Below are 14,573 nucleotides of genomic sequence, written 5' to 3' on the forward strand. Positions count from 1 at the left end.
AGCATGACCCAGTTGTGTTTTGTCTTCAACATCGCACGTGTAAATAAAAGGAATGGCAACACAAACTGAACAAGAGGACATGAGGTGGATTTTTGAATGCATTTCATGTGCGTGCAAGAGGAGCGGTGAAATACTACCAATAGCTGTAGCAGATTCTTGCTTATCAGTTTCTACATGCTTGTTCTCTCTCTACGGATTTTCCCATTTCCTCATTCAGAGCATGCGCAGTCTAGTCATAGACTATTCATACATAACAACAAAAGGCTAAAAATAGATCAGACATCTGCAACATGTGGACAGCAAGGCCTAACAGAGGAAACAACACAGACTCCTCCTGCCTCCCTTACAGGTGAGTTTTAACTGAGTTGCTGATGTAGTAGCAGTAGCAGACTATTACAGAGGTCCAGGTGACGACCCACCCTGCAAACAGTCATGGTGTGAGAAGAAGAGAAATGACAGTTGGGGTCCCGTTACAGTATTGCAAGCGTTGACCGTGACTGCTGCCAACCTAAACCTTCTAATACTAGCAACCTCTCCCTGACAAACACTCGAGTGCAGATATTGCACGACACCTACTGAACACAGAGAATATTCTAGCACTGTAGATGGCTGTAATATTGTCAACCTTCGGTGTGGGCTTAAGCTACAATGAATGAAACGCAATTTTGTTGTTTTGTAGAAATGGCCGTGGAATGAAGGCAAGATAACTAAAACATTTCAAAAGCTTTGTGTAGGTTGTTTACATGAGAGATGAGCAGTTATTGTATCTGTCTAGTTTAAAGTGTGTCTGACGCTGTCATTGCATGGTGAGAACTGTTTGTCACATTAAAACTGTTTCATGTTGGGTCAGTTGATATTGATATTAATATTGATAGGGGTCTGGTGACGGACAGCAGTTGGGAGAAGGTTGGAGACGAAGAGTTGTGCAACAACAGTAGTCGCCCTTGAAAGGCTTCCAGGAAAAGTTTATTGCTAGTGATTATGGCAAGAATTTATTATTAGAGCGCATGTCATCTACTGCTGGTAGTAGTAGTAGTAGTAGTAGTAGTAGTAATAATAATAATAATAATAATAATAATAATAATAATAAATCATCCTCTCAGCAGGAAAGCGATGGCATCAGAAGCCGAGACATTCTGGCTCCAGTGGGTTGAGGCATCGTTCCCTGACCTCGGGTCTCGCGCCTACTTCCTGCCTCCTGTCTACTTTAACCGCGTGCCGAGGACCAGACAGTCGGTTGCTGGCCAGGATGTTCTGGTCCTTCAAACATCTACAAATGCCGATAGGTCTAATCAGCCGGCGATGACGTCACTAGAGGCAGCTCAGTCGGCTGTGACGTTACTAGATGTAGCACAGCCGGCGATAACGTCACTAGAGGCAGCACAGTTAGATATAACGTCACTAGCTCAGTCGGATGTGACGCCACTGGAAACAGCTCAGTCGGATGTGACGTCACTGGAGGCAGCACAGCTGGAGATGATGTCAGTAGAGGCAGCACAGCTGGATATAACGTCACTAGAGATGGCTCAGTTGGATATGACGTCATTAGAGGCAGCACAGCTGGAGATGACGTCAGTAGAGGCAGACCAGCCGTCTCTTTCTCAGCCTGATCCTGTTCGTGATAGTGACGTCATACAAGATAAAGCCATGCACAGGGTTCTCGTCTGTCTTCAGGGTATGTCTGAACACAGGAAAGAAGTTTTTGTGGCAATGAGCCAGTGTCAGTTCGGAGAGTACGTGGGAGAAACGTGCTACGCTGCCGCAGCTGCACAGCTACCCCTACCCGCCAGCCTGCCCCCCTCTCTGCCACGGAACTGGAAGGAGGGAGGATCGAATGTGCTTCTCATTCATCGACATTACGGTCTGGTCGTGTGCGAGGTGACTGCGTTTGGTGACAAGGTAGACAAACTAAATACATCCCAGCAGGATATAGACAACAACATTAGACAGAAACTGAGAGACGCCGTGTCACAGCTGGACAAGGCGGAGGCCATGTTGTCTCACCTGGTGTCCGACATCGCACCCGGTCTGCGCATCACTAAGGTCATCGCCGTCCCCAACCTCACGGCTCACGAGGTGCAACAGACTGTTTCTGGTGACACCCAGCTGATTCAGGTAAGCATAGCTTTAGTCTCTTCATATAGGAAAGTCCTGATAATGGCTAATCACGTGACCTCACGTTTCTTTTGATAGACTGTTACAATTTGACACTGCTTCCTTAGGTCTTTATATTTCATAGTCATTAACTTTTTGTTTGAGTAATTTGATTGACATTATATCACAGGACCTGTGTCGGTGTCTGGGAACTACAGACCCCGCTGACGTCACTGGTCTGTGTCTGTGCTCTGATCAGTTGTCTGACCCCAAGGCACCATGGGACGTCAACAGAGAAGTCCTTAGGGAGCTTGGCAACTGGTGGCAGCGACGTGTGGCTGGGGCTGGACCTGACAGTCACGTGACCGGGGACTTGTATAAGATACTCGTAGCAAGGTACGTGTGAAAGTCTACAGTGAATAGTGTTGATGTAGTCTGTCAGATCAACCCTCCCGCCCCGATAACTCTAGCATTTACTACATTCTCTCAATCGCCGTGGTAGCGTCCCTTGAATAACATTTTTCTACAGAAAAGATCCAGAGTTTATCTCTCGTAACAGAATCAAATGCTTTATTAAGATCTGTAAATTCTACAAAAAACTTTTTATAATGTTAAAGTTTTATTATCAAAGCAAATAATATGAAAATTTAATCTATTCTACTATGAAACTTAAAAATCTGTTATTTATTTTTATTGTGCTAGGCTTTGTGGTCCGGCGACAACAGTGACTGTCCCATGCACATCTCCCCCACGACTGAGTATCAAGACCCTGGGTCAGGCCGTGTCACATACAGGAGAGTGCTACACTGCTGTAATCACACTCTACCCGGAGCAAGTTCACCTGCTACACACGGCTCCTCCCAGACTCTTTGTCACCGGACCCCCCGGCACAGGTAAAAGCGTGATGTTGCTGCTGATGGGCACAGAATGGCTGAGATGTGGTCACGATGTCTATGTTGTCAGCAGCTGGATTGAGACTCTGGCAGCGAGCACCATGTTGTTCCATCTGCTGCTGACGACGGTGGAGAAGCTGCGGAGAGCAGGACAGTCGCCCGGACAAGTTCACTTCCTGAAGTATGATGGCGAGCAGAGCGTGGATAAGATGGTCAACGACTTGTCACAGCTGGCAAAGGAGGACACGTTGCACGTGCTGGAGGACGAAGTGTCAGGGTACGTTTTTCACCTGTCACGTGATAATAATAAGTTTCCAGACCTGTGACGACCTAATGATAAGTTGTTCTACTAACCTCTTCTCTTTCTACCCACTCTTTTCTCTGTCTCTGATTTCTGGAGTACCCTCCCCTGCCGATATACATTTCTTTATTATTGTTTATCTCACTCTTCCTCGTCACGGTGTCGTTGTTGTCTGTAACATGCAACTGTATGTTCTGTGACAGGGGGAACTTAGCGAGGTACTGTGACGACCTACTGAGGAGAATTCCTCGTCTCCATCATTGGGCGGCGAGTTGTTTCCATGGACTCGCCTCCGACAATTGGCAAAAGGAATATTTAACCAGACCTCTCCGCTCTCCGCCGGTTGTCGTCAGGGAAGTACAGAAGGACGAGCACATTACTAGAATGGAGGATGTCGTGCCGTACAGTCAGCGTGGTGTACCCGACCACACAGACGGCCCGCCTATAAGGCTACTGTGTCACCGAGGTCAGGGTCACTCAGGTGACTTGCCAGTTGACTGTGTCACGTGTGGTCGTGAGGTGGCCAGCTTCCTACACAGTCTCCGTGTTGGTGTTACAGGTGAGTGTAGATGCGTGAGAAATACGGTTGTGACGAGGTCGCTGTGTCAGTCACGTGATGCTGTAACGTAATGAGGAGATTAGGTCATTACTTAGGTAATTAACTTAGGAGATTAGGTCAGTACGTTTGTTGTGTCTTCTGTAATCTCACCAAAATACTCTGTGAATGTCTACAGAGGAGGTCGTGGCAACAAGTACGACCGCGAACTCCATCAGCAGCTACCCAACGCCACCCTGCCTACGGTGGAGAGACGTGGTGGTGTTGTGGTGGAACCCCCTCAGTGAAAGCTCGGGTTTTGTCACGGGGCTGAGAGATGCGGGTATCCCAGTGCGGGTGATGAAGGCTGATGACGAGGAAGACGTGGAGGACATGGCCATGGCCCGCAGTGATGTGGTGTGGGCGGCGGAGGGAGGTCTTGTTCAGGGTCTGGAGAGGAAAGTGGTTATCTGTTTCAAGCCTTATCAGGGCTGTGTATTTTCTCTCAGACTTCACTTCATGTCTCGCTGCGCCTCACAGCTTGTATTTCTCACCCTCTGACAGCCAGCCTCCTGAACACTCCTCACACTTTGTCATCTAAGTGTGTTTGTCTTTCTTACACCATCACCTTCCTCCTCTATTTTTTCTACCTTAGATAGTCGTAACGATGGACTGATGTAAGTTTACTGGGAAATTATTGCTAACATTTATTGTGTATTTTATAGTATAAATTTCGTTAATATTATTAAACATATACAGACCTACAAAACAGGTAGAGCTGTGTTGTAAAAATAAAAACATGTCTACCTGTACACAAGTATCTGTGACAGTGTGTGTGTTTGTGTAGTTTTGAATATGTGGGTGTGTGCGCTCACACGTACTGATATAGGATAGCATGAAATGAAGTCTGAAAGATCAACAAAAACTCGCTACTTTTTCCTTTAGTTTCGTCCATCTCTTACAGTTTTTCTTTCCATCACTGTCTCCTTTTTGCAAGACTGCTCAAGATGGAGTCTTACTTATCTGAGACATCAGGTTTATGGCGAGAGCTAACTCAACCTCTCTTTCAATCTCATCGACACTCGTTGGTCCACCGGCCAACTACTTAAAGCAAAATAACTAGTATGGACCGGAGGCCTTGCGAATATTCACTCGCTGAAACAGCTCCACAAACTACTCATGATAAATCTCAACCTTCTGTACTGAGAAGTCATGAGACTCGAAACGAGCAAAGAAAGCATTACGAGCATTAGCCATGGCCGTACTCTCAACGCCTGAGATCGAGATTTTGGCTTTCGACCCCTTACTCCGACCGTCACTATTGGCCATGTTGTTGAGTCCCTACCAAGTTACTCGGATGTTATCTGTAGCAAACTGAGACTTGATTTTGGACTTGTGCTCCACCTTGACCCAACGGATAGCATCACGTACCTCTCTATGTACCAATTTTCTGTCGTGGGCAGAACCCGTGAAGAACACATGGTTCTTTTTGTTCAGCACTGCTTTTAGGCCCTTGGTCACCCAAGGTTTGTTGTTAGGATAAACATAAACTGCTTTGATGGAATGGTGCAATCTACACTATTTTACTCCTAACTTTTACTCGTAACATTTACTCCTAACTGTGTGTTAAATGTCTGTATGAGTATGCGAACAAAGACAAATTTCTGTCCTGGGTCTCCTGGACAGACAATAAAGTCTGTTTTGATTTGATTTGATTTTGATATTCGACGTTGCCCCTAACAACCGTAGCTGTTATAGGAAAAAGTAAACTGTCGTCGTAAATGACTAGGTTATAAACTAGTTTTGAATCCTGTGAAAAACGACAGATGATTTGTGATTTTTCTTATCTAACATTGTGCAAGTAAAGTCAATGTCAGAGCTTGCGGTCATATAAAGTCAGCTTCTCAAATCCTTGAACATTCATCTGCAGTGTTTACCTGATGTTTAACTGGTGTAAACAATGAAGGGCCAGGCCGTGGTGACGACCTTTCTATTCGTTTTGCTGGCGATGAGTGGTAAAGAGGAATGAATAATTATTAACTTGTGTTCTGATAGCTAAGACAGAAAGAATAAGCTAAATTACTCAGGTTGGGGATGGACAGATGACTGCTCGGTTGTTAAACTCATATGTAACAGGCGTGTGAGTAACTTGATTGGCTGAGTCCACCTGGAGATATAAAAGATTGCGATATAAGTTTGAAGTATTATTATCATTCGGTAGATGTGGAGACGTGGAGACTAGTTAAATTTGATCTGAATGCACGAGTGCGCACACACACACCAGTAACTACAACGTGCTCTGGAATCTCAAGCTCTTGAAACATCAATGATTTGTAAGATCACAAGGCCGTGTACGGGTCCTACCTGTAGAAGAGCTTTTTTGACGATCAAAAAGAAGAAGACACCTGCTGTCACATGACGTACAGACCACATGTGGAGGGAGGAGAGACTTGGGGAAGGGCGGGGGAGACCAACGAGCACACAGAATAAAATCCCTGCATCATGTTGCTGCTTTTTGTACATCACTGTTGTCACTTGCTGTGCTCTCTCTCTCCCTCTGTACGTTCGCTACCAAAACAAATCATTAAATGGCAGAGTGCTACGTAGTTACAAGACTGACTGACTGACTGACTGACTGACTGACTGACTGACTGACTTACACTCACTAACTGACTGTAACTTTGGGGAACTCATAATGAGAAAGAATGTAAACTCTTTTTTACGGGTACAGTAGCAGTCGCTGAGATAAATAAACAAATTTAGTACTATAAACTCTAAGGAACTAGATGACAGACTTTTTGAGTATGAAGTAAACAAATATGGGCAGGAATGTACACCAAAAAAACAAAAATTTGCTACAAGTTAAGTTCTACATGTCACTGTTATTACCGTAGTCAACTTCTCGCCAACATTTCTGTTCTTGCTGTAGACATTTAAAACTGTGTCACACCTTTGACCTCAGGTAATGGAATAAGCAACTAGGGTTGTAGCCATGGCGTCAGTCAATATCGTTCCACCATCCATGCCGAATGTAATCTTCAAGGCAGACCAATCCATTTATCTTCCTGCTCTTTCATAGGGCCAACGGGGTCAACATCTTTGTACTAAGACGAACGAACACTTACCTTGAACACTTACCTTGCATACGCATGACGTATCACACACACACACAGCGCAACAACCCCCCTCCTCTCTCAGATAACGATGACGATAAAGATATTTGTAGATAACTCAAGTCGACGAGGCACACGTTCAGAGGAATGTCACAGAGAGATGTAAAGAAGATGGCGGACGAAGACCGTTGTTTTTCACCGCTCACTTGGCCTCAGACAAAGACTCTATTTTTATACATGACGTCTTTTTCTGCTTCAAGTGACGTGGAACAAATGACGCACTCAAGACGTCATCAGTAGGAAAATAAGATAAAAAAAGTTTCTAAAAATATTTTCACAATTAAACATGTTTTAAAAGATTTAATAGACTGCTCCACAGAGCATTGAACGAAGTCTCCTAGTATTTGATATCTAATTTAAAAAAATCTGATGAATTGTATTTATGTCCATGAGCGAGCACGTGTGTGTGTGCGTGTGTGTTTGGACAGACCAAACGTAAGTCCACCGATTGTCAGATCATTTTTTTCATTTCAGAACTTCTTTCTAACCTTTCAACTTTAGTCACTCTATCGACGCCTTAACTAAGCCGGACACTTTCTTTGACTACCGACACGCAACGGTTTAGTATGCGGACACCACACTGGTACACACTCACAGACAAGCGATTAAACTCAACCACTACTCCATCCCTCAAAGTACAGTGGAACCTCGGTTAACGAACTTAATCCGTTCTGGAAAGCTGTTCGTTATCCGAAATGTTCGTTATCCGAAACAATTTTTTCCATAAAGAAATAAAGGAAATAGATTTAATTTGTTCCCAGCCCCTAATGACTCGCTAATATTTGAAAGTTACAGGCTATATAGGTATTTGTTTTAATGAGAACAGTTATAATGCAATATAAATGGAGTTAAATAAACATAAAAACATTAACAAAAGCATTTAAACATCAGAAAACTTGCCGTTTTGACGGCGTGGATGGAAGCAGGTGTGGGGAGGAAGGGGTGGAATTACTGCTTGGATTCCCCCTCCATGAGCACACGTGACATTATAAAATCGGGGGTGACTTCCCTTTTCTGAAGCTTTGAGGAAAAAAACTTGTCCAGTGTCTGCCCCTTCTGTCTTTTTCTTCGGTAATAAGACATCACATAATGTCATGGATCTAGTCAGAGTGCTAGGACTGGGCGCGTGTGTAGATGAAAGCGTGCGAATGATGGACGTTCTCTAAATAGAACGTGAAAAATGACGTAGAGTGACGTCAAAAGAAATAGTGAGGTAAGAGGGAGGATCGTTGAGAAGGGATATGGAAGCAGAAGGACGTGAGAGGACATTTTTTTTGGAAGAAGAAGGAGGTTAAAAGAGCGGATAGAAGACGGAGTGAGTTAGAAGAGAGCCTTTGCCAAGACAATGTGCCTCGCGAGTGAGTAAAAGATTGAGTGTGATAGTCAAAGAAGAAACCAGCGTGTTAGTGACTGTATTTTTTTAGTCGAGATTTCTTCTTTTGAGTTTTTGTTTAGTAAACAAGGGCAGACTCGATCGAACAGGCGAATCTTTTTTTTTCTGAGTGAAAGAACGCGCAATTGTCCGACCCGCTGGTGAGTTTGAGAGAGCGAGAAACTATAGGCACCGGCGGCGTCGTGACAATTTGGTGACCCCGACGTGATTCGCCTGTTGCGGGTCTGTCTGCGTCGTGAAGAAGCTGAAGGATTTCTTTTAAAAAGATTCGTAAAAGAGAATATAAAGAGAGTTAGAATGGCTGTTCAGGAACAAACTCCAGGATGGTATATTCCTGAACTCCCCATATTCCAGGAAGACAAAGACGACATAGATGACTACTTATGTGTATTTGAAACACAAGCCAAGTTCTCAACTGGCCGAAAGAGATGTGGAGCTGAATCTGGCCGCTAAGTTGCAAGGCCAAGCCTTGAATGTGTATTGTACATTGGCTCGCAAGGGGGAAACTAGTTATGAGATGTTAAAAGAGAAATTACTACGGACTTTTCAGCGTGCAGAAGAGGAATACAGAGAAAAATTTAGAACTGTTCGGCCTCATGCTACTGAATCCATGACGGCCTTCTTGAAAAGAATATCCTACCTAGCGGACAGATGGATTTCCCGCACCCAGATACCGAAGGATTATGAACACTTGAGAGATCTGCTACTAACAGAACAATACTATGAAAGTGTGTCTAAAGACCTATCCGTACACCTGCGAGAGAGAGGCTTAACCACAGCTGATGCTTTGGCAGAGCAGGCTGAGCGTTACCGGATGGCACATCCAAACAAGTGTCTGGCGAGAAGGACCGATACATCCTTGTTCGCCAAAGTGGGATACAGCTCCCAACCTTCATCTATTATGACGCAGTCGCAAAAAGAGAAATGCGCGGCGATATCCCTTCAGAAGCAGGGCAACAGGAATTTTCCTTCCCACAGAGAGGGTAGAAGAAATATGCCACCTCCTAGATCCGTTCAAAGCATGTCGTCATCAAACCATTGGTTGGAGAAGGATGACTCAGACCATCCATTACATTGGACACCCCCAAGGCGATGTTACACTTGCCAACGATATGGACACATAGCCAGGTATTGTCATTACCATAGAGCTCGATACCCAAACAGCAATGAAGCTACCCTGAGAAAGGAGAACCCGTCTCCGGCAAGTGTCACTGCTATGTTTACAGCCTCAAACAGAAGAGAAAGAGCACAAGAACACAGATACCAAGTAAATGTTAGAAGGGAAACTACTCATCATTATCTAGAGTCTGAGAGGACCAAGGCTCAACGTGTGTCACAAGCACAACAGCCGTCAATACAGAGAGAATCAACTCTTCAGGAGGTTCATGAAGAAGTGAACCACAAAATCAACGACCTCAGTGATGAAATCAAAGCCGTGCAACAAAGTTTACAGAACTTTAAAGAAAATACAGAACATCGTGAACGCAGATTGCAGAGAGAAATCAGTGACCGGGACAAAGAAATTATTCGGCTTAAGGCTGAGACAGAGGTTTGGCGAAAAGAAAGAGATGAAATGTGTAAACAACAGTGGGTCACAGTTGGTGACTTTGAAGAAAAAGTTCACGAACTTGAATTAGGTCATAAGAAACAGTCCGATGACCTTCAGAAAGCCTTAGCAGAAATCAAATTCTTCAAGGAACATAAAAAAAGCATGAAGAAAGAACTTGAGAATACTGTAACACAAGAGAAATCTCTGGAAATGGCAAATACTGAGACTAACAAAGTGGTGGAACAATTGACAAAACTGATAAGAGAACTCAAACAAATATACGATGACGAGAGAAAAAACTAAAAAGGTGTATCTGGGCATGAGACACCAGAAGTCGAGTGAGATAGAGGAAAAGACGACAGACATTGGCACCTTGGCCAAAGAAGTTGAGGTTCATCAGACCTTCAAAGAATTCAAGACAGATCTGGGAAAAGTCAAGAAAAAACGAGCATTTTCAGAGGACTATTATGGGACAACTTTCAAAGATTTAGGATATCTGCTGCTAAGTTTTGAGCCAGAGGGCAAAAACAAGAAGACGAAAATTGTGAGAGCTCTCAAGAAGAGAACTGTCAAACTAATCTTTACATGAGTCTGTAAGGATAGAATACAAGCCTACTATGACTGTTGATTTTCAAAAGAGACGTGTCGCGAGAAAAAGGATATTGTTATTTACTGTAAAATTCAGAGAAAAAAAGAGTGACTACGAACATTAACATTGGGATTAGTATAGTGTTTGTCATGTAACCTAGCTTTACGGACAATGAAAAAAAATTAGGAAAATTTTTTTTTCAATGGAAGGGGGGAGAAATGTCATGGATCTAGTCAGAGTGCTAGGACTGGGCGCGTGTGTAGATGAAAGCGTGCGAATGATGGACGTTGTCTAAATGGAACGTGAAAAATGACGGAGAGTGACGTCAAAAGAAAGAGTGAGGTAAGAGGGAGGATCGTTGAGAAGGGATATGGAAGCAGAAGGACGTGAGAGGACATTTTTTTTGGAAGAAGAAGGAGGTTAAAAGAGCGGATAGAAGACGGAGTGAGTTAGAAGAGAGCCTTTGCCAAGACAATGTGCCTCGCGAGTGAGTAAAAGATTGAGTGTGATAGTCAAAGAAGAAACCAGCGTGTTAGTGACTGTATTTTTTTAGTCGAGATTTCTTCTTTTGAGTTTTTGTTTAGTAAACAAGGGCAGACTCGATCGAACAGGCGAATCTTTTTTTTTCTGAGTGAAAGAACGCGCAATTGTCCGACCCGCTGGTGAGTTTGAGAGAGCGAGAAACTATAGGCACCGGCGGCGTCGTGACACATATCCGACAGACATGCCGCCTTCATACTTTGAAATCATTTCCTTTTACAATTCATTTGTTGGCCGCTTCCTTGTCATTACCTCACTACTATTACTTGCTCTTAATCTTCTTTGGAGCCATGATTGAGGATTGTCTTATTAAAATAAAGCACAAAAATCACTAAATAAGAAGGATGCGCATAGATAAGGGACGACTGATCGTAACTGTGTCTCGAGCGCGAATGATGACACGCTGGTCGGTCACGTGTGGTTCACGTGGCTGTTCGTTATCCGAAATTTTGTTCGCTATCCGAGACAAACTTTTAACGAAATTTTTGTTCGTTATCCGAAATATTCGCTATCCGAGGCGTTCGCTAACCGAGGTTCCACTGTATGTCGTGTCGGATTATTTACTAGCGCATTACATGATGTGCTGAAACTGGAATATCAAGAAAATATGTTTTCCACATAATCTCCTTCCAAAACCAAAACAACACATACATGCAATAAGTAACTGCAATAGACCAGTTTTAAGAAAACATTTTGTCAGTCTTCAACTTCCGGTGCTATATTTGGATAATTTGTCATCACACATTCAGTAACCTGACCTCAAATAAGAAAAGGCGTGACCTGGATTTTTATTTCGAGATGTTTCCATACAGACTTCATATATAATGATTATGCTGTTACATGAAGCATAAAAACTTTAACCTCTGATCCATTCGCTTATTATTATTATTATTATTATTATTAGCAGAGGAATGTCAGGGATAAGTCCCTGCAAAAAAAAATTAATCCTTAACGATGGGATGTGTGTAACAAAAGCTCATTAATTTTATTTTTTCCACAGGGCTCCTTAAAATGTTTATGAATAGCCTATTTGTAAATAACAACAGTAGTCTCCCATTAAAGACCTCATCTTGTGTGAATGCGCATTAATAGCGTGACAGATTTTTGTGACGCAAGGGAGAGAATCGTTAAAAAGATTCATTGAGAGGCGGCGGAAGTGAGACCGTTGTTGTTCTTTTTTTGTTTTGTTTTTTTTTTAATTGTACTATTGATAGAAGTGAAGATTTAACGCCGAGACATTGTCTACATTGGTTTATACAGGACGGAAGGAGTCTGTGGTTGTGTTATTTCAACGTATTAACAGCTAGCCATTGGATATTAACTGTATTAATAACTTGAATATATTCTGAATCCCAGCTTTAAATTAGATTATCTATATTAACAGTGATCGGATTTACTTGTGTATGGACATCGTCGGGGAAGAGTAAAGCTCGGTTATGGTGGACTCATGGAAAATATTTACGGGTATGTCGGCTATAATTAAGATCCTCCATGTCCTATAAGACCAGGCTAAGCACTTACTTGTAACCACGTGCCATGGGTTAAAAAATGGCTGAAAAGGTTGGAAAAGACGAACGAGTCCGCTCGTCAATTCAGCCATCGTTGGTCCACTCAAAGTGCGGTTCCTGTGATAGGTGGAGTAAAATATACACAAAGACACTGTCCCCTCCATTAGTGAATCCCACTCAGAACATTCAAACACCATACGGCACAAACCTATGCTGCATGACAGGTGGAGCCTCGTTCCCCCAAAATGTTTAGTTTAGCTTTGAAATGGGCTGTCGATAAGCATTGCTTATTTATTTATTGTCTTTTGCAATGCGCTTTAATTTTGTCTCAATAGATTGGAAGTGTTTTATAGATATCAACGTTTCATAACAAACGAGTATAAATAAGAGTATAGAAAACAATATTGTGGATGTGTGTGACTAGGAATTTCGATTCTAACTCAAAATATAAAATATATAAAATAGATGTGAGTAGTCCTGAAATATATCTGTAAAATTTACCTCCTACAACTATATAATTTTAATCAGCATGAAGAGTGCAGGGATACAAATCACAAGTTATATAAGAATAATTGTCTATCGTTAAAAGTATTTAAGTTAAACACTTGTAGCTGTATTCTTAGGGACGGATATCAAATTTTCTGAGAAAAACGTCCACAAGTTTGTCGTCGTAAAATACTCAATTAATTGACAATATTTAACAGTCCAGATCTCAACATGTTTCGCTGAACGTGCTGTAACTGTTGTCAAAATTAGTATTGAGTGTACATACATACCTGATTTTTTTAAAAATCATTTAGCAATTACTTCTGTCCACATCCAGTTTCACCCAGGATCATCTTATCTGTCACACACGAAAAAAACCATCTCAGACCTGTTCTGTTTACAGAAGAGGTCGCTGTTGACTTGAGCTCCCTACACAGGAATTCTGATTTTAACTCGGATTTCTTATTTATCTATTTTTTTAATAATAAGATTAGGGGTCAATCATTTCACACGAATTGACTTATTATCGTTGTCTACACACAACCTTGATCGAGGGAGAGAAGCGACTCTGCTTGTGACAAAATAAGTCTTGATTATCCAATCTTTAACTCAGAATCTGTTATGTTACACCGCTGACAGGGCTATATAAATCCTACTGCATTACAATAAAAAAAATATTTTTGTGTTACAATTGTGCTGTTTTTATCGTGGAAAATAACTTAATTCAGTGAAGTGAAGAAGCTCTGATTGAAAAACAATATGACAGACGTAGACCGCGGCTTTCTCGCATCACGGGATTTAGGTCAGAGGGAACAGTTCAATTTAAATTCATTTATTCATTTATCTATATTTCTGACACTCCGTTTATTCGTTCCCTTTGTGAACTGTCCGTAGAATAAATCCACATCGTCCTCTGCGTAGACTGCGGTGAGAGCGTACATAAGGTTGATGGTCACGCTGCTGCTTCAGCCCAAGCGTAGATAACTCTGTTAAAGATTATGGACAATCTGAGAATACTCCCAGCCGCTTGCGAATAAGGATGCCGATTCCTGGCCCTTAAGGAAAGCTTGTACTCTCAAGAGTTTTCGACTCTCATATTCCTGTCTTTCGTACTTCTACTAGACAGGTAACATCCATAGCGGTTTATACTCTCGAGTAAGTTCACAACTCACTTAAAATACTATTATCGTAAGTGTTAATAATAAAAAATACAATTCTGTGTAGCTAACCATGCTAGACTCCTAACTCAAATGTCAAGCTTTATTATTCAATCCTTATCAAATCTCTTGCAGCATTTTCTGCAAACCATATGCGAAAATGTTTTCATTGTAAGCAACGTTTTAAGAAGTTCCATAGTGTCATTAGTAGTTAACGTAGTCTTTGCATTGCCAGCGAATCCACTAGAAAATTTGAGTTGGTCAATTATACGTTTCCTGCGTTCTTCCTCCTTCTTCGACGCCTGAGTTCCAGGTAGATGTTGATGGTGTACAGGAATGGGTTGACCGCAGCGTT

General features: G+C 42.3%; 1 protein-coding gene across 2 annotated transcripts; it reads left to right on the plus strand.

Moving 5' to 3' along the window:
* Window positions 1-239: 239 nt before the first annotated feature.
* Window positions 240-4,643, plus strand: LOC112555696. 2 transcript variants are annotated; one of them, XM_025224186.1, is made up of 6 exons: window positions 240-349; window positions 1,104-2,115; window positions 2,285-2,490; window positions 2,797-3,264; window positions 3,492-3,847; window positions 4,023-4,643. In XM_025224186.1, exons 1-6 carry the CDS (start codon window positions 291-293, stop codon window positions 4,382-4,384), a joined length of 2,463 nt encoding a protein of 820 aa, XP_025079971.1. In that variant the 5' UTR covers window positions 240-290; the 3' UTR covers window positions 4,385-4,643. The 2 variants fall into 2 exon arrangements, with proteins under 2 accessions (XP_025079971.1, XP_025079972.1); XM_025224187.1 differs by having other exon boundaries at window positions 251-349; window positions 1,107-2,115.
* Window positions 4,644-14,573: the final 9,930 nt, after the last annotated feature.

The sequence above is a fragment of the Pomacea canaliculata genome, linkage group LG14 (assembly GCF_003073045.1).
Source record: "Pomacea canaliculata isolate SZHN2017 linkage group LG14, ASM307304v1, whole genome shotgun sequence".
Lineage (NCBI taxonomy): Eukaryota > Metazoa > Mollusca > Gastropoda > Architaenioglossa > Ampullariidae > Pomacea > Pomacea canaliculata.